This window comes from Orycteropus afer, unplaced genomic scaffold (assembly GCF_000298275.1).
Source record: "Orycteropus afer afer isolate SDZICR_OR568_19922 unplaced genomic scaffold, OryAfe1.0 scaffold00009, whole genome shotgun sequence".
Taxonomy (NCBI): domain Eukaryota; kingdom Metazoa; phylum Chordata; class Mammalia; order Tubulidentata; family Orycteropodidae; genus Orycteropus; species Orycteropus afer.
Genome location: NW_006921596.1, coordinates 18,466,365 through 18,484,998, shown reverse-complemented (window position 1 = coordinate 18,484,998; position 18,634 = coordinate 18,466,365). Strand labels below are relative to the sequence as shown.

Here is an 18,634-nt window from a genome sequence, read left to right as displayed (position 1 = left end):
AAAAAAAAAAAAAGAATAAAGTTGCATAGCAATTACCGTAACTGCTGTCAATAAATTGAACACCTGTAAATGCTAAACTGACATAATTTACATGATAGATATACAACAATGTCAAAAAAGGAGAAGCTGCTTATGTACACCAAACACTTACTGAAATGTGGTTCTTTCGTTTGAAGGTTTACGGTCAGGTTTTCATGGGACATCCCAGCTAAGTGGCCTAATAGCATGTTTAGAGCTTCTGTTCTACCTCTTAGCTTGCTGTACAGTGCCTGGGGTCTTAAAAGCTTGCAAGAGGAAGGAGAATCAGCAACAGGAGGAGGATATGAAATGTGTGGCTCATCAGCTCCATGAACAACTGTCTTCGCCATGAGACCAGAAGAACTAGACGGTGCCTGGCTCCATGACCAAACACTTTGATCAAAGATTCCATAGAAGAATCCTGATCAAAAGGAGAAAAGAATGTCAATTTCTCATGGACTCTAGACTTTCTGGAGCCAGGGAGGATGGATGAACCCCTGAAACTACTGCTCTGAGATAATCTTTAAACCTTAAACAAAAATATCCCCTGAAGTCTTCTTAAAACCAAACAACAGTTTAACTAGTAAAAAGTGTGCCTTGAGCATTATGCCCTTTTAAGAACTATCTATGATCGAACTGACAATAGCACCTGAAAAGATCAGACAGGAACCTTAGGGGGCAGTGGGTTTATGTTCATGAGGGAGGAACAACTCAGAAAAGGAGGCTGAGAATGGTTACACAACTTGAAGAATGTCATCAATGGCACTAAAGTGTACACGTAGCAACTGCTGAATTGGGGTATGTTCTGCTGTACATGTTGTTGTTGTTGCTATGTGCCGTCGAGTCAAACCCGACTCATAGCGACCCCTCCTTGGGTTTCCGAGGCAGTATCACTACGGAAGTAGGATTGCCCAACCTTCCTTCCAAGGAGTGGTTGGTGGGTTTGAATCGCCAGCCGTCTGGTTAGCAGGCAAATGTCTTAGCCACTATGCTACCAGAGTATTCTCAGTAAAAAAATAAATAAAACTTAAAGAAAAAAAGAGAGAAAAGAAGAGATCAAAGACTGAGCCTTGGGACACTCTAACATCTAGAGGTCACAGGGTTTGAGGGAAATTCAGCAAAAGACACCAGGCAGAAGCAGCCAGACATGTTGGAAGAGATTCAGACAAATAGAGGTATCTTGGAAGTCAAATGAGGAAGGTTTTCAAGGATAAGGTAGTGATCAACTGTGCCAACACCACCATATCAACCAGACAAAGTATTCTTTGATCTCACGTCTTTATTAATAGTGGTATATCTCTAGGATTCAACCTACCTCACTTTCTTGAGTAAAGTCAAGGGCATCTTCCCCTGAAGCCAGCAGCGTGTGGAGAATTCGCTGTTTCACTTGTTCCCACTCGACCAGCATTGACTCTCGATGATACTCCTCAGCCATGCCAAAGGTCTGTCAGAGGGGAGCAGAGCAAGGACTCACGTGAGAAAACAGAGAGCAGAGTTCCTGTAAACCTAAGAGAAATGAAAAGCCCCCCGAAACCTACCACTTCTCCATAAGTAAAGCAAAAGCAACTGACTTCAAAAATCATTCTTAAAAAGTTTAGTGACAATTGTTCACAATATAAACAGCTTAATCAATTCTAGATAAACATCTTTTTAAAACCTTTGAAATTAATAGAGCCTGGTAGAACCCCTGAGACTATGGCCACTAGCTGCCCTTCAGGTCTGGAACTGAAGCCACTCCTGTGGCTTCCAGCCAAACAAAAGACAAGCATATGAGCTGAACATTTATATTAGATAGATACACTCCTTGGAGAGATCAATCATGGGAGAACAGGAGGGCTGTGTATGCACAGGGAGACAGCTCGGGAGGCAAGAGTGCATGGAGGGAAGGACACAGGAAGAGGTATAACTATGGGGAGAAAGTGGGAGGGGAGCTGTTGCATTGTGGGAGACTGCAGTCAATATCATGAGACAAACTGTATGTGAACTGCTGTATGCAAGATGAATTTGCTGTGTAAACTTTCACCCAAATCACATTAAAAAAAGAAAACCCTTTGAAATTAGGCTGCGTAGTACAACTGATAGCATGTCACAGTTTAAATTACCATATTTTTGTTTCTTTGCAGTAAATAATGATAGAAAATCAATAGTATGTTAAGATGTAATATGCATCTAAGATAAGAAAAGACAAAAGATTCTTGAGTGATTGTATTTACTTTTTAAGAAAAGTTAAAATTTTCATAAGAGGAAGCAAATCGGTGAAAGAGAATCTTCTGGGACTAGGTTTCCCAGCACAGTGTCCACTCCAAGTCACTGCTGAAAAGTCTGGCAAACCTAACCCATGTCTACTGTCTACTGGTGATAGCTTCTGCAGTGGCTGCCAAAACAAAGGCACTGGCAAGGAAAAGAAGAAGAAAAGAAAGAAGAAAGAAACTAAGTGTGAACTTCTGAGGAGGAAATTAAAGTAACAAATATATACTGAATCATAACCATTCATGGCCTAGTATTCTTTAATTGGTAGACCAGATTTCCCATCAGCTAAAACTCACTTTTCAAAAAGTCATTTCATTTATAATCAGATTGGCATATAATTAGGTAACACCAAGGGAATGAGTATTAGTAATGCATGCTTTATTTCTGGCAACACAGATAATTTATATTGATAATACCCATACACATGAGCTTTGGAGAACTGTTAGAAAAATCTTTATACATACTTCCTACAAATGGGATGTTTGTGTTTAGATCAATATTTATTAAGATGTAAAAGAGATACAAAAAATAATCAGGTTGTGAGTTTGACTGTGGTCCATCCATAAATGGATCCCCTTTCTAATACATATCCTGAAAACACAGGGAAAAATGATTATGAGAAAAATTTAAAAACAAGTCTTCCATCTGGTTTTCTTCTGTGAGAATGAACCATTCCGGTCAGTTAGCCTGGGATGAAAACTAACCAGATAAAAATGACTGCCTCTTCAGAGGATGTTTCTGCATACTTATTTGTATGCACTATGTTGTTGTTGTTATATGCCGTCGAGTCGGCCCCGACTCACAGCGACCCCTCCTTGGGTTTCTGAGGCAGTATCACTATAGAAGTAGGATTGCCCAACCTTCTGTATGCACTATAAGAATGTCCATATAATTAGAACTAACAGGGGGCAACTGATAACTTCTTAGATAAAGTCACCAATCCTGAGGGAGTGAGTCATTGGACCTGTGGGCTCGGGACCATGTCATCAAGCTCAACTGGTATACCATACTACACAAAAACACTCTTCTACATCCAACTTTGTTGAGTAGTGACTGGGGTCTTAAAAGCTTGCTAGCGTCCATCTGGATGCAGAATGGGTCTCTCCTCATCCAGAACAAAAAAGAAAACCAAAGATGTATGGAAACAATTAGTCCAGGGGACTAGTGGACCATGTGAACCCCAGCCTACACGAGTATGAGACCAGAAGAACTAGATTGTGCCCAGCTACCACTGTCAAACACTCAGAAAGGGATCAGCACAGGAGATGCTGGATAGAGTGAGAGAACAATGTGGAACAAAACTCAGAATCATAAAAAAGACCAGGTTTACTTGTCTGATAGAGCCTAACGAGACCCCTGAGACTACGACCCCTAAACACCCTTCAGGTCTGGAGCTGAACTCACTTAGCTTTTAGCCAAACAGACAGGCATATACAGGTAGATACACTCCTTAGAGCAATCAATGGTGAGATAACAGAAGGGCAGTATTTACACAGGGAGTTGGCTCAGAGGACAGGAATGCACAGGAAGGAAAGACATGAGGAAGAGGTAACTACAGAGAGAAAGTGGGAAGAAAGCTGGTACACTCTGAGGAACTGCAGTTAATGTCATGAAACAAAATATGTATCGACTGCTGTATGGAAAATAAATTTGCTTTGCAAACTTTCACCCAAATCACAATAAAATTTTTTTTTAAAAAAATGAATGCCTCTTGTTCACAGCAGTGGAATTAAACACACAAGCTATGCATTTGAATAGACAGAAGTAGGCTGGAACAGAGATGTGGGATATAGCGGGAGAGAGAGATAATTCTCTTAGAAGCTATTCAGAAAGTAGTGCACAGGTAAATCACAATTTCTTCTAAAACATCTCCTACTTAGAAGTCAAAACAACTGCCTCCTGAACAAGGAAAACGGAGGCCCATGTGGCACAAGGACCAAAAACCAAACCAAACTCAATTTCAACTCATAGCAACCCTGTAGGGCAGAGTAGAACTGCCTTCTAGGGTTTCCAAGGCTGTAAATCTTTATGGCAGCCACATCTTTCTCCTGCAGAGAGGCTGGTGGGTTTGAACCGCTGACCTTTCAGTTACCAGTCAAGTGGTCGACCAACGTGCCATCAAGGATCCTTAGCACAAAGACCAAGTTGGCAGAAATAAGGTGGGAAAAGACTGGTATACTATACAGCTTTTAGCACTTGCAACAGGAGGTGAGGCATAGAATAAGTTGTGGCATTGACCCAAGATACCACAAAGCTGATTACTTCATTTGTGTCACAAGAGCTTTTCTTAAGGACAAGCCCTCTGGCTAATAAAGAATGGTAGCGCAATAAAGGCTGAAGAACAGATACACTACAATACCCAGAGAAACTGATGACCAGGACAGTGGGGAGACTTCCAGTATCATTTAAGGGGCAGAACAATGATAGTGGGAATTAATGATCCCCTGTTAATTAGGTTCCCCACCTGCAAGCCAAGAACTCCTGCTTTGCTAACACAGGAAGTACTTTGAAAACTGGCAGCTTTCTGGGCTCAACTCCTCAGATAAATCTGAGAAGTATGCCAGCTACTGACTTAGGAACAGCTCTACAACCTTAATGAACAGCACTGTGGCTCCACTCATCATCAGTGTCATAAGGAGCTTCAAATAAAAATAAATGGCCCAACATTAGAATTCTCTCCCTCTGACCATACCACCACCCCTCCAACTTATTGTAATCACATTAGAGATAATGGAACATCCAATTTGTGGTATAATCAAGGATGATCAGTCACCCATCTGCCCTGTGCCAGCCTATCCCTTTTATACTCATGTCTGAGAGACTGGATTAGGTGCAAAGAAGAATGTCAACTTAAGGTGCTAATGAGAGAGAATCAATGGAGTGACTCAACGAAGTACTAAGAAGATAGTGAGGGCCTGAGGCTGGGGGGAGCTAGGGACCAGCAAGGACAAGGAAAGAACCCATGGGAAGAGAAAAAGGGATAAACTGGGTGGGCACCAAACCAAAACCAAACCCACTGCTATCGAGTCAGACCACTCACAGTGACTCTATAGGACAGAGTAGAACTGCCCCATAGGGTTTCCAAGGCTATAAATCTTTATGGGAGCAGATTGCCTCATTTTTCTCATGGAGGGGCTGGTGGGTTTGAACTGCCAATCTCTTCGGTTAGCAGCTCAGTGCTTTTAACCACTACACCACCAGAACTCCTTGGACGGGTGCCAGAGGTCTAAAAATTAAAAGGAAGGCAGGTGACTGGGAGCAGAAAGACAAATCACAGGAGATGGTGAGGCAGTGGAGAGACGATTAGACACTAAATTTGAATCGTTCAAGTTATTGCTCCATGTAGAAAACATTTCCCTTTGAACAGAGTTAAGAAAGGAAACCAGGGAGAGATGGGGAAACAGGATAAAGAACAGGTGGGGAGCACTTGAACCCTATTTTCACAAAGGGAAGAGGAGAATATGCTTTGACTTCATACCCGCTTATTACTGAGCTGTTGCTGGCTTTTAGAAACTCTGCATATGTTCTGATAATGTTGTTCTGTTTTTTGCTGGGATGCACCAACTGGGAAAAGATAGGACACATTTGTGGTTTTGTAGCTTGTTTGCCTGTTTTCTTGGCATTTTAGCAGGACATTGGCAAGTTATTTGAACATGAAATCACCCCAATATGCCAGGAAGCCGCTCACCTTTTGTGTGTGGATGGCTGTTGCTCGGCAGCAGGCTCTGTGGCCAGCCAGGTCAAAGGTCACCCCCTAGGCCAGCTCCCAGCACCAGAACGTTCCTCTCACAAGCACGTGAACACATTTTGCACTGTGGCATGTCACTTAAATGTTTTGGCTGGCTGCACACTTAGTCTCAGTATGGCACACTGTTCAGAGACTGCCAATTCCAGAAAATGCATTCCACAGGGTAAATGGATTAATAAGGCTCGGTGGCATTCCATGATCCTAATTTAATTTCACTGGTCCTTTACAGCAGGACCGTCAATACCACTGAGTAAGTAACTCAAAGCATCCAGACACAAAAAAATAATTTTAAAAAAATATTTTCAAGTCTGAATCAAATGAAATTTCTATATTTCTAGGAAAAGCACTATTGCCAAAAATATAATTTTTGAAAACTGTAGGGAGTTCTACTCTGATAATTAAACCTATCCATCATTTAAATAATTCCACTGGAATATTTTCCTGCAAATTAGAGCTGGCAAGCCCTGTGCTGCCCTGCCTCACATCAGCACTACTGAGACATTTTCACCTTCTCAGAATATTTTAATAAAGCACCTTGACAAGCAGCTCCCCCCACCACTTTATTATTTACTAACTACACAAATAATATATAATGCATTTTCACTTGATACAAGAGTTCTACAGACAGCAAATAGAGGGTTGCCTTCTAGGTGGGTAGGTAGCCTCCCTACCCTTGACAGAGAGAGCCGGTGCTGGCAGACTGCTCGGGACCCCTCTAGTCTTCTTCCTGGGGAACCAACGCCACCTCATGGCTAACCGTTCTCTCCCTCCCCCAAATCCTGAGAGGCCCACACATGTCTCTGAAATGGAACGTTCAGAACAGGGATAGCAACTCGCTTATCAGTAAACTTCTGAGCATCTTGAGGAGTGGAGCCGAGTACTTGTGTTGCCCACATAATGGCTGCTCTAGCTGACTCACTGGCCATCTTTCTGAGGACCGAGCTATTTCTACTTTTTAAGAGTTTGGAGAAATTATTAACATAAAAGATGCTACACAAAGTCAAAGAGTATGATCAAAGGGAAAAAATGTGAAAAAAATTATCCATGATCAAAGTAATTATCAATGCTTTTCAGAACTGCCGATCCAATAGAAACCAAAATACCATTCATACTACTACAATGACACCAAATAATTTTCTGGCTCTTCTATTCTAACATTAATAGTTAACTGTAGCCCAGTGTCTCAGATGCATTTTGGCCACTGCAGGTCCAGTAACAAGAACCTCAAAAATGTTCTTGTAGAGAGCTTCCTCCCCCTGTAACTAGGACAGAGCTGGGCGTGGGCCCTCGACTCCAGCTTCCAGCATTTGCTGCCCTCAAAAGTGTGTGCACATCCATCTTGGTCAGCTTCTTACCCTCTTCCGGGACTCTTCAATGGCAGACAGCAGGGCATTGTCTTTCTCATTCTTCAGGAAACCCTACGAAAGGGGGAGAAGAATGATACAACTCAGGTGAAAATTAACTTTCAAATAATCAAAAGTACACTGTAAGAAAAGGAAATAGCCATAAGGATATTTGCTACCCCGCCCAGCTCCACAAAAATCCCTCAGCTTGGAAACATGAAAATAGATGGCTTTTCCAGATGTTTCCTGGTTTCCTTCACTCTGTGAGCACTTGACTGTTAGATGGGAGAGTCCCCATGAAGCCACAGGGTGAAGTCCCAGCCCCTGTAATACGGAACAGAGTCAAAACTGCCCTTCCAAATTCCTCACGGCCCCTGTTGTCCATTTGGCTCTAAGCCAGTCACAGTTCCTCTGCTCTCTAGTCTGTATTTTTCTGTTGCCTTCAGTTTTTCAATTTCTTCCTAACATTGAAGAAGCTGCCACCACCAACGTGTCTGGGTGTCTTTCACTTGTTTGTCAACGGCCAGAAAACTCTAAGAATTATTTATTTACACATTTCTTCCAAGGCTGTGCCTGACTGTTTCAGGCCTGATGACATTCACTGCTTGCTTAATGGAAGTGGGATGAAGAGAAGACAGTCCACAAGTGTAGTTTAATATGCACACATTAAATGCATACAAAACGCAACCCCACGACACTACAATGGCCAAGAGCATAGAGTGCGACAGACCCAGTATCAAATCCTGGTGCCTCTGCTCACTAATGGAATCATTCAGTCAAGTCACCCAGACTCTCTAAACCTCAGTTTACTCATGTGAGAAATGATTATTAAAGGATGTAATGTAGTAAAATTCTCAGCCCATGCCTCAATAAACATAGCTCTATTAATAGAATTGATTAGATTTAGATCTATAGGTGACATTAAAGAAACGTGAGGGGGATTGCCTTGTTGCTGTCCGTTACCCTTACTTGCTTGAGTTGTGGTCTTAAGGAGGAAAAGACACTGTCCTGGCAATGTCCTGATGTATAATCACAGCTGCAGACAGACAGACAGGACAGGCTTATATGCCTGCCTCCATGTCAACAACCTGCCCTTCCGACAAGGGTCTTCTTTTCCACAGTCTGAGGCATGGCCACTGAGAAGGGACAAGGGAGATGATCCACCAGCTAGGTAGAGATCAAGGTCTTGGGTGTAATATGGAAGAACTCAAGTCACTCTGTCCATCATCAGGTGATCTATATGTGGCAATGATTCACCCATGTCAAACACACTGTGGGTGTGTATCCTTGTCACAAATGACCTGTTTCTTCAGAACAATGCTTCTGCCTTTTTTCTTTAAGGAACTCTTTTGGGGAATATAATACCAAGTAGGATTAAACTAAAGCTTTTTTATAACAACATGGTAAATTAAAACATTATTTGACAGTTTTCTTGTATTTGAAACTGTCATCATTAATTAATTAGCTTTTGATCGCATATTTTAACAACTGTAATGTTTTAATAGGAGCTCTGGTAGCATAGTGGCTAAAGCACTTGACTGCTAACCAGAAGGCTGGAGGTTCAAACCCACCAGCCACTCCTCGGAAGGAAGGTTGGGCAATCCTACTTCCGTAGTGATACTGCCTCGGAAACCCAAGGAGGGGTCGCTGTGAGTCGGGGCCAACTCGACGGCACATAACAACAACAACAACAACAATGTTTTAATATATTTAGTTCAAATAGTCCTAAATATGAGGCTCCTGGTTCATAAAAACTGGACACACACACACATACACACACAGAATAAGACTAGGATATAAATTTAATTAAAATATTACTAGTCTTCATATCTTCCCCACAGCCCTTACATGCTGGCCCAGGATTCCCTACGCCTGCTGTCAAACCCTGGGCTATGCACTGGGATCGCAAGGATGAGGGCCAGCAGCCCAGGATGCTGTTTGCTCACACAGGCTACCCCAGGGTCATCCTTGTCACGACTCCAAAGACTTAACTAGAAGATACTACATCTGTCTTCAGGGAAAAGGAAACAGCGGTTGCTAGAGAGCACCCACTCTGGTCACAAATACACGCTGCTGAACGATGTGGGGCAGAAAGTATCTCCTCTGCTCTCAGGCTACTTGCCTAGTAATGTAACGGCCTCAATAAACCAGAGCACCCAAAGCCAGGACCGCATTCGTCCCACTCTGAAGGGGGCAGCTTGTCACCATGTGCTTGTCTCTGGCCATTGAGCAGAGGAGCAAGGATTTCTTCTCTTCATAGCAAATGATTCCATCAGGTCAATAAACCTTTATTATGAATCCCCTCTCACTGTTGTAGCTGATGGGTCTTCAAAGGCTAAAGCAAAGGTCTATAAACCTTAGTGTCACAGTTTATAAACAAAGCTAAGGAACTACTGTCATCATTGCTGTTCCCAAACAAAGGGGAGGCCTGCATTGTGTTCTGCGGCACCCTTTCCCGGCCACTGCTGTGAGAAGCTGACTGTCTAAACAAGCCGTAGTCTGGGTGTGGAGGGGAGAGATGGGAGAGACAGCCACTGTCTGGCAGACCCAGTCTAATTTTTCCTTTTCTTTTTTTGGAGGTGAGTTGGGAGGTCAGAGAGGCAGACTTCAGTCCACATGGTGAGTTAGAGAAGACTGGGTTAAATGGAACGTTCAGTATCTCCCCCCTCTCCTCTCTGAGCTCCCTCAACCTCTCCTGGTCAATGACCAGCAAGTCCCATTCACTGAACTGACCCACACCCATGTATACACACACACAAACACACAAACACACACTACACAAAGGCAGAGCAGTAATTAGACAGGGCAGCCACTCCGTGGAAGGAAGACTGGGCAATCTACTTCTGTAAAGATTTACCGCCTTGGAAACCTAAAGGGGGTCACTATGAGTCAAAATCAATTCCATGGCAGTGAGTTTGGTTTGTTTGTTTGGTTTAAAAGCAACATTACATTCTGCAAGAAACCCAATCCCAAATTTTCTAAGATGAAATTTCAAGGAGTGGTTAAGAGAGAAAATGAAAAAAAAAAAAAAAAAGATATCGCTTTGGGATAGATTACTCTCTTCTTTAAAACATTCATTATAAAGTCACATTCCAAAAATCTTACAAAATAAACCAAATGAGACAATTACGTGTGAGAATCAAATTTTGGCATCACGCACATACGGACAAAGTTCATCAACCATATCTCTCTCAAAAACTGCACTTTCTCGATAGCATAAACTGACCCCACAAAACACACAGACTTTGAATTTTAACTTGTCATTGTTTATTCTTTTCTAAAATAAAATGCTGAAGGAGGTTACCCGTATTTTATTTTGAAAAGCAGCCGTTAGTGGCTGGTTCTCTGACAAGAATCTGCATAATAAGGATCTGTGCAGTCCAAAGGGCAGGGTCTGGGTGCCACCTACCGGCAGTCCGCTTCCTTAAAGAACACGCACCTCTGAGGACAAGTACTGTCGGTCACTGTCGGAGTCTATTTCGATTCACGGCAACCCGGTGTGTGCAGAGCAGAACTGTGATCCACGGGGTCTTCGTGGCTGTGAGCTTTTTACAAGGTCACTGGGCACGTCTTCCCAGGCCCTCTGGGTAGGTTCAAACCTCCAACCTTTGTCTAATAATCAAGTGCTTAAACGTGTGCACCACCCAGGGACCTTGAAAGGAAAATAGCCCACTGAATTAAGGAACTAAAAGCTAGCCAGACACATACCTGGCACAGGCCAGATTCCCTATACATCTTCCTCCCTTCCCTTCTCCACTTGTTTCTTCGCAATCCTTCCCTGTCAGCCTCCTCTCAGACCGCTCACCTAGGAGATAACTGTTACAGCTCATCGGAAAACAGATTCTCTGGAGAGGTGAGCTGAGCAAGAAGCATTAACTGGGAGTAGCCCTCTTCATTGGGTGTGGGGCTCCCTGCCACTCTGAAGACCCCTGGGCATAGAGAAAGGCCCAATGGCTCACCAACGCCCAGCGTCTCAGTGAGTCTCTCTGAGTCCCATAGCTAACATCCCTCATCTCATCCACAGGCACTTTTTAATTGCCCTTAATCTCCAACTTGACCCTTCTACTACTACTGCTGGCCACTCAATAAAGCACATCCCACAGACATAGGCCTGTTAGGTAAGAAGACTACTCCTGACTTCCCATCTGCACACCACCTCCTCACTGCCAGGGTCCGGGAAACAGATCTCTCCTGAGCAGACTCCTTGAATATATTTCTGGTTTCCAGCTTTCTATAACACATAGTAGGAGCTCTGGTAGCATAGTGCCTCAGGCACTTGACTGCTAACCAGAAGGCTGGCGGTTCAAACCCACCAGCCACTCCTTGGAAGGAAGACTGGAAGGAAGACTGGGCAATCTACTTCCGTAGCGATACTGCCTTGGAAACCCAAGGAGGGGTCGCTATGAGTCTGGGCGGACTCAAGGGCACATAACAACAACAACAACATAACACACAGTAGATACCATTCATGAGCAATAAGTGCCAAGGCATTGTTCTAGGAACTTAGAGACATTATTGCTAATCCTTTAACAATATGAAAGAATGAAGAGACATGACCACCCCTTTCTGTACCTCCCACTCCACCCCTTTTTATAGGTAAAAAACAGATTGAGACTTCTAACTTGACTAAGGGTTCCTGACCAGGAAGAGGCAGAGCCAGGATTCAAATCCAGTTCTGAGTCTCAAGAAACTTACTGTTTCTGAGATACCTAGGGAACAGCAAATTTCTCTAAATCAAGAAAACAAAAGGACAACTATTTTTCTCTAAGGTGCTCTGGTGGCGCAGTGCCTAAGCCATTTGACTGATACCAGAAGGTTGGTGGTTTAAACCCACCAGCCACTTCTCAGAAGGAAGATTGGGCAATCTACTTCCATAGTGGTACTGCCTTGGAAACCCAAGGAGGGGTTGCTATGACTTAGATCTGATGTGACATCAATGAGTTTGGGTTTTTTTTGTTTGTTTGTTCTTTTTTTCTCTAAGAAGATAGAGTCCAAGAATGGAGCAAGATATCCTTAAACTTGTTTTCTTCATCCAGGTATTATTAGTTCTCTGTTACAGATGACGAAATTGAAGCTCAGAAAACAGTAATAATTCTTACGCCAATACGAATAGCTAACACATGGGACTTACTTTGGTCCAGGCCAAAAACTATGCTTTGTACATTTGGTTGTAGTCTTTGCTTTTAACCCACTGCTAAACTGTCTTTCAATACTACCCTACTGTATCATACTTTAAAGTATGCTGTTAATATAGGGTTAAAAGGTGAGAAGATGGAATGAAATGGTTCCTAAGGCTTCCATCAACTCTAAAATTCAGGACTCCATATTGAGATCATCTGGTCAGTAAGTAGCAAATCACAGACTTAGAACTCAGATCTTCTGACCCCACGTCCAGCCTTTTCCACTCGACCATACTGTCTCTCACTGAAGCAAATTGAGGAGAAATAAATAGGTATTTTATGCTTGCATATTTATCGAGAGCTCAGACAGCAAATATCAATTCCTTTAGAACAATGTTTTTCAAAATGTGGGTCAGTATCCACAATTGTGCCATGGAATAAAATGGAACACTGGTAAGTGGCAGAGGTAAGGACTGTTTTGTGAAACTTCTGTTTTAATCACATGTGTTTATTTGTATGAATGAACTGGGGCATGATGAATTATGGGTCACACTCAAAACTTAAGTTTGGAATCACTGCTCTATACCATCAACCCTATGAAAAACCAAACTCACTGCCATTGAGTCGGTTCCGACTCATAGTGACCCCCATTGGGTTTCCAAGGCTTTAAATCTTCAGAAGAGTAGATTGCTCCATCTTCCTTCCGCAGAGTGACTGGGGGGTTTGAACAGCTGACCTTACCTAGGCATACCTACTACGCCACCAGAGCTCCTTATTGCATCCAAAATATTATTACAGTTACTCCTGTGGAAAAATAAATACCGTACATATGTCCAAACAGTATCTCCAGTCACGTCCTTCCTTTTCAGCAAAGGAAGTGGGCTGCTTTACAATGTGCCCCAGTGAGAACAACTCAGAAGGTAACCACAACAAGGTAAGGTGGTTCTCTCATCAAACCCATGTCACATCTCAAAGACCCAGCAGTCAAACAAGCTCTGAAATGGCCCAGGTTGAGAAAGATTAGGCATGAAACAGCCCTATTTTCAATCACCATGCAATCTCAGAAGACAACTGGCAGCTAACTTCTACTGTAGAAAAATGGAGTGGGCATAGAGACTACTCTGGGGTCAAAGGATGTTTGTTTTTGCCAAAAGCCTGAATCATTTTGGTTCATTTGCTTTCCAAAAGTGAAAACTGCAAGAACTAAGGGTCTCTGTGAGAAAATTTCTGTAGCCAGGAAAGTAAGAAGACACAAAAAAAGAAATCAGTATTAAGATTCTGTCACAGTTCTTTGTTTCCCACCTACCATAAATAAAAGATTTGATGGACGGTTACATAAATGGTTTGAATAGAAGAACATATAATTTTCCATTTTAAAAAAACAAAACAAACACAATTATTAGAGATTAAGTTGTTCCCACAAAACACAAACCGTATTTTACACAGTCCTCAGTGCCTGTCCTTCAGCAGGTCAGTTAGCAATCCACCCCATCAGAATTCCAACGGAGCCACAGCGGGGCAGACATTCTACCAGAAGGTATCTAGTACAACAGAAAAATATACGCTATAAAAATCTCCTCTCTTCTTTCATTCCATATGCACAATATATACAAATTAATAGGAAAGCTGCAAATAATATTCAAAAAAAAAACACTAACACAGTGAGCAGTGACCTTAGGAAGAGTCCAAGCAATTGAAAAAAATATTACCAAGACACACGCAACAGCTAGGAAGCCCATGAAAGAGGAAGGAAAAAGAAACAGATCATAAAATAAACTGATAGGAAATGAATTTGCTCTGTAGACTTTCACCCAAATCACAACAACAAAAATATATTAATTAATCAATTAAATAAAAGTGCAAAATAAATAAATAAACTTTAAAACAGAATAATGAATAGAGGGGGTGCTCTAAGAACAAATAAGAATTCCAATAAAGTATGGTAAGCATTCATTAGAACTTCACGTAATGACACAGAGAAGTTATTTCTATGAACACAGGAGGGTGAGACATACCCATTCGTTATTTTGCTTCAGCTATTCATTCCACAACCCTAGTCTCTGTTCCTTAACCTCTTCCAAGTACTCTTCTCAACTGCTGTATCAGAACGTTGCGTCTAATGACCTCTTCCGCGATCTTCTCTTGGGTGAAATTTTCACAGAGGTGAAACTACTACTTGAGGAAGGACAAAGTCTTGAGGAGAGCACAGCAGAAACCCTGCCGGTGTGTGGAGAGCCGACGGGCTCATCAGATGGCGTGGACATGCTGTTCATTAGCTCCCTTTTGTGGTGGCTACACTGAGAACGCCTCTAGGAATTTTTCAAGTGCAAAGCGATTTTCAATACTCATAAAACCCAAATGATAAGCAAAGAAGTTTAAAATTGGGAAGACTCCATGATTTGGGGAGCTTTCATATGCTTTCAGAGCAAATCTGACGATTTTATTGGGCCGACATTTAATGTAATAAAGTAAAAATACATAACATGTCAGCTTAATAGGCCCACAAGAGTCTGAATCTCTTTCTGCAAGGAATACAGACTAACGAATGAGTCCAGGCTTTGTTCTCCAACTCACAGATTTAGAGTAAGGCACATTGCTTGTTTTTTTAATAAAAACTTTAATATTTAGAATCCTTTGCTCACAGGCTGCATTAAAAATAATGATGAATGTGTGTGTGTATGTGTGTACCCATACATACATACATACAAACATCTTCAAAAATACCTCTGCAGAAAGCTGAGCTAAGCTGGCAGGGCTGACAGACGCCAACCATAATGTATTTTTAATGCTGCTGTATGATTTCTTGCTGTGCGTTTATGCAAAAGCCCAGCCACTCCAGTGCAGCAGGTGGCAGCAGACACTGCAAGAGGGGCTGTGGAGGCCCGCCATTGGCCAGCTCAGCGGAGCCATCGTGCTGCAGGCAGTTCTGGGACCACAGGTGGCAGGCCTAGGCTACAACACGCACTGTGTGGGCACCAGGCCATCTGTCACTGTCAGCTTCGGGGTCCCATTCTGTACGGGGTTTATACTATTGGGCTACACAAAGGGTGGGTCAATTACGTGACAGATTTGGGCTCACTGAGGCAGACAAATTACTTGTCCCCTCCCTCCAAGATTCAAACTGGTTGTCAGGATAGACTGCAAATTCTCACAGGCCGAAGAGACAACTGAAGGTGGTGAGGAGATTCCAAACACAGGAGCACACAGCTCTGCGCAGTGATCCTCTCGGGCTTTCCAAAGGTCCTATGGGCAGCACCATGCCTGGTTTCTTTAGGAGTGGTCAGTACAGTCATGGCACCATTCCCTTTGCACCTGTGTCTTCTGGGAAAGCCTCAAGGCTTTAAGTTGTTGTTGTTGTTATATGCCATCGAGTCGGCCCCGACTCATAGCGACCCCTCCTTGGGTTTCCGAGGCAGTATCACTAGGGAAGTAGGATTGCCCAACCTTTCTTCCAAGGAGTGGCTGGTGAGTTTGAACCGCCAGCCTTCTGGTTAGCAGTCAAGTGCCTTAGGCACTATGCTACCAAGGCTTTCAGGGGAGTTACTAATATATGTCATCTAATTGCCTAAAGCCACTCCTTGGAAGGAAGGTTGGGCAATCTACTTCCACAGTGATACTGCCTCGGAAACCCAAGGAGGGGTCGCCATGAGTCAGGTACGACTTGATGGCAGTGAGTTTTTTAAATTGTTTTTTATAATCTCTCATTATACAGGGAGAAGAAAAAAAAAGAGATAGTGAAGAGGAAGAAAAGAAAAAAAAAAAAAAAAAGAACCACCATATAAACTATACAACAGAAATCCAACTTGTAAGATTTCGAGCACTGGCTAAAGGCAACGAGAGACAGGCCTCACCACAGCCCAGAAAGAAAAGCTGTGGGGAAAATGATTAATGAGAATGGAGACATGTCGTTCCTGTAGCGCGGCAGTGAGGCGTGTGTGCGTGCATGGCCCACCTCTCATCAACACAGTGTAGGCACATAACTACCACATGCCTCCTCCTTCTTCGACACGAAGGCCTCAAACTGGGGCTGCTAAGCACCTCAGGTTCCTACTCGCAGAGAACAAGGGCAAGGTTAAGGGCTGCATCTCTGTGAGGACCACTGAAATCTTCTCTGCGCTATGGCTGCAAAGCCAGTTGTGCCCCTTTTAGGGGCCCAGGGCATTGTTACCTGCTGCCCTCTTTCCTGCTATCCAGGAAATGAAAACCTACCCGGCTCAGTTCCTAAAAGGTTCTGGAGACTCTGAGGAGGGGGCTGGTATTCAAGGCCTAATATAATATAAATGAAAATAGTCAATGATGGCCATGCAGGCACTAGTGGGAAAAACGCTTTTCAGCAGAGTCCCCCAAATCCAGCAAAGGCCTGTAGTAACCTTTTAGAGTTGTGTAAGCAACTGTGCTCTGCTGGTCAGAAGAGGGCTCATGGAGAGGAGCTGACTGGCTCAGTACTGATACTTCAACCCCCAGAACAACAGGCCAGAGTCTGCATCCACTAAGAGGGCGCCTGATGCATCAGTGTGCCCGCTGCAGTGCCGGCCATCCTCTCTGCCACTCCCTGGGGGTGGGGTGGGGAAGGGGGACTGAGCAGGAGCACTAGAAGCTGAGGGAGGGAGGACAGCCAGCCAACTGCTCTCAGACCGCTGAGGCGGCCCTGGGGAGGAAATCAAGGACAGTAACTTTGGCACTTTATTTCTACCCCTAAAAAAAAAAAACAAAAAAACAGCACTGTTGCTAGGGCTGATCTTCAGAGCCACAAGAAAGGAGAGGACTGTAAGAGAAAACTTTTTCAATCTTGCTTTGCAAATGGAATATAATACCATGCAGAAGGACACCTGATTTTAGAAAGCAGCTGATAGACCCTCTCCTCACCCAAAGCTAGGAATGAACTCATCTACGAAGTATTAATCCTAGAGTCACTCTAAGATAAGGAGGATACACGAAGTGATGATAAAAATGCCTGAATGTCTTTGGGGAGCTAATTTCCATCTCAGAGAGGAATAAGTCTGCATCCAAGGAACTTTGGGTACCAAAGCCGCACTGCAGTATGAAACGGGACTGGATCAAGCACAGCTTGCATCCAGCAATCCCTACCACAGTCCCCACACCCACCCCATTAAAGTAAGGCTGTATGATAAGAAAAAGAAGACTCCAGCTTTGTCAGATCTAGCGTCTTCCTCCATTTGGAATCAGAAAACAAAAGCAAGATTTAGGGCTGTGAGAAGAAACCGCAAACAGAGGGTGTGTCTCCGAGACAGGCAGGTAGGAGTGGGGCTACCTCTGCCAGGCTCGTCTCCAGCAAGGCTCTCAGGATTATGCCTGGAGCTCTACTTAGCAAGCAGGCTGAGCACTGTCGGTCAAGTGCACATTTGGGGACCAGGGCTCATGTTAATTGCCTGCTGGTCCACAATGTCAGTCATTTACACCGTGGTGAAAATCACAGCCCCTCCCGCTATGCAGCAATGCTTACGCTGACTCTGACTGGGCTGGAGCACCAACTGTCACGCTGTCCCGGGAAAGGAAGCCTGGGTTTCCTTGCAGTCTTCTTCTTCAGAATTCTCTCAAAAATGTATTTGTTTGGGGAACCACAAAAACAGAGACCTTCCCTTTTGTAACTTCATGAGTGGAATCTGTCCAGGCACTCCTTCGCTACCAGTACTTGTGATTTCACACCCTCTCTAAAACCTTAATTAAGTTCGGAAAGCATTCTGACTTTGCCCTGTCAGCTGAGGGAATACTGCAGAACACACTGCTCATCACCGTCACTGCAGGTACGAAAACCACAAAGCAGAGCTTAGCAGGAGTGACAAATACAAGCAACGGTGGAAACGAGAGAGCAAGATCAGTTTCCACGTAGGAGTTACTCGAAATGGACAGGAAGCTGACAGCTTTCACCCAGCTGGCCCATCCATACCTGGAGGGGACCCCTCACACCTACAGTTAATGGAGTCAGTCACCTGCCAGGCGGACACATCAAAATGCCAGGCTCTGTCCCGGCTCACACCAAATAGATAGTGCCCTTTCCATCCCCGGAAACAAGCACTCCACCCTCCACACTGCACCAACACATTTGGCCTAAAAGCTTGACTTGGAGGATAGACTTATTTTCAAATGTTTGTTTATAGATGACAAATCTATAAATGCAAGTCACCTACCACAGG

At 43.5% G+C, this 18,634-nt stretch overlaps 1 protein-coding gene across 1 annotated transcript in view; it reads right to left on the bottom strand.

Annotated features, from left to right (window-relative positions):
• Window positions 1-18,634, bottom strand: part of NUP93 (nucleoporin 93) — a 101,296-nt gene that overhangs the window by 38,815 nt on the left and 43,847 nt on the right. Inside the window, exons 3-4 of the mRNA XM_007947279.2 lie at window positions 7,372-7,434; window positions 1,334-1,462 (exon numbers count right to left, since the gene is read on the bottom strand). Coding sequence (XP_007945470.1) covers window positions 1,334-1,462; window positions 7,372-7,434 — 192 coding nt within the window. The remainder of the gene's footprint in view (window positions 1-1,333; window positions 1,463-7,371; window positions 7,435-18,634) is intronic.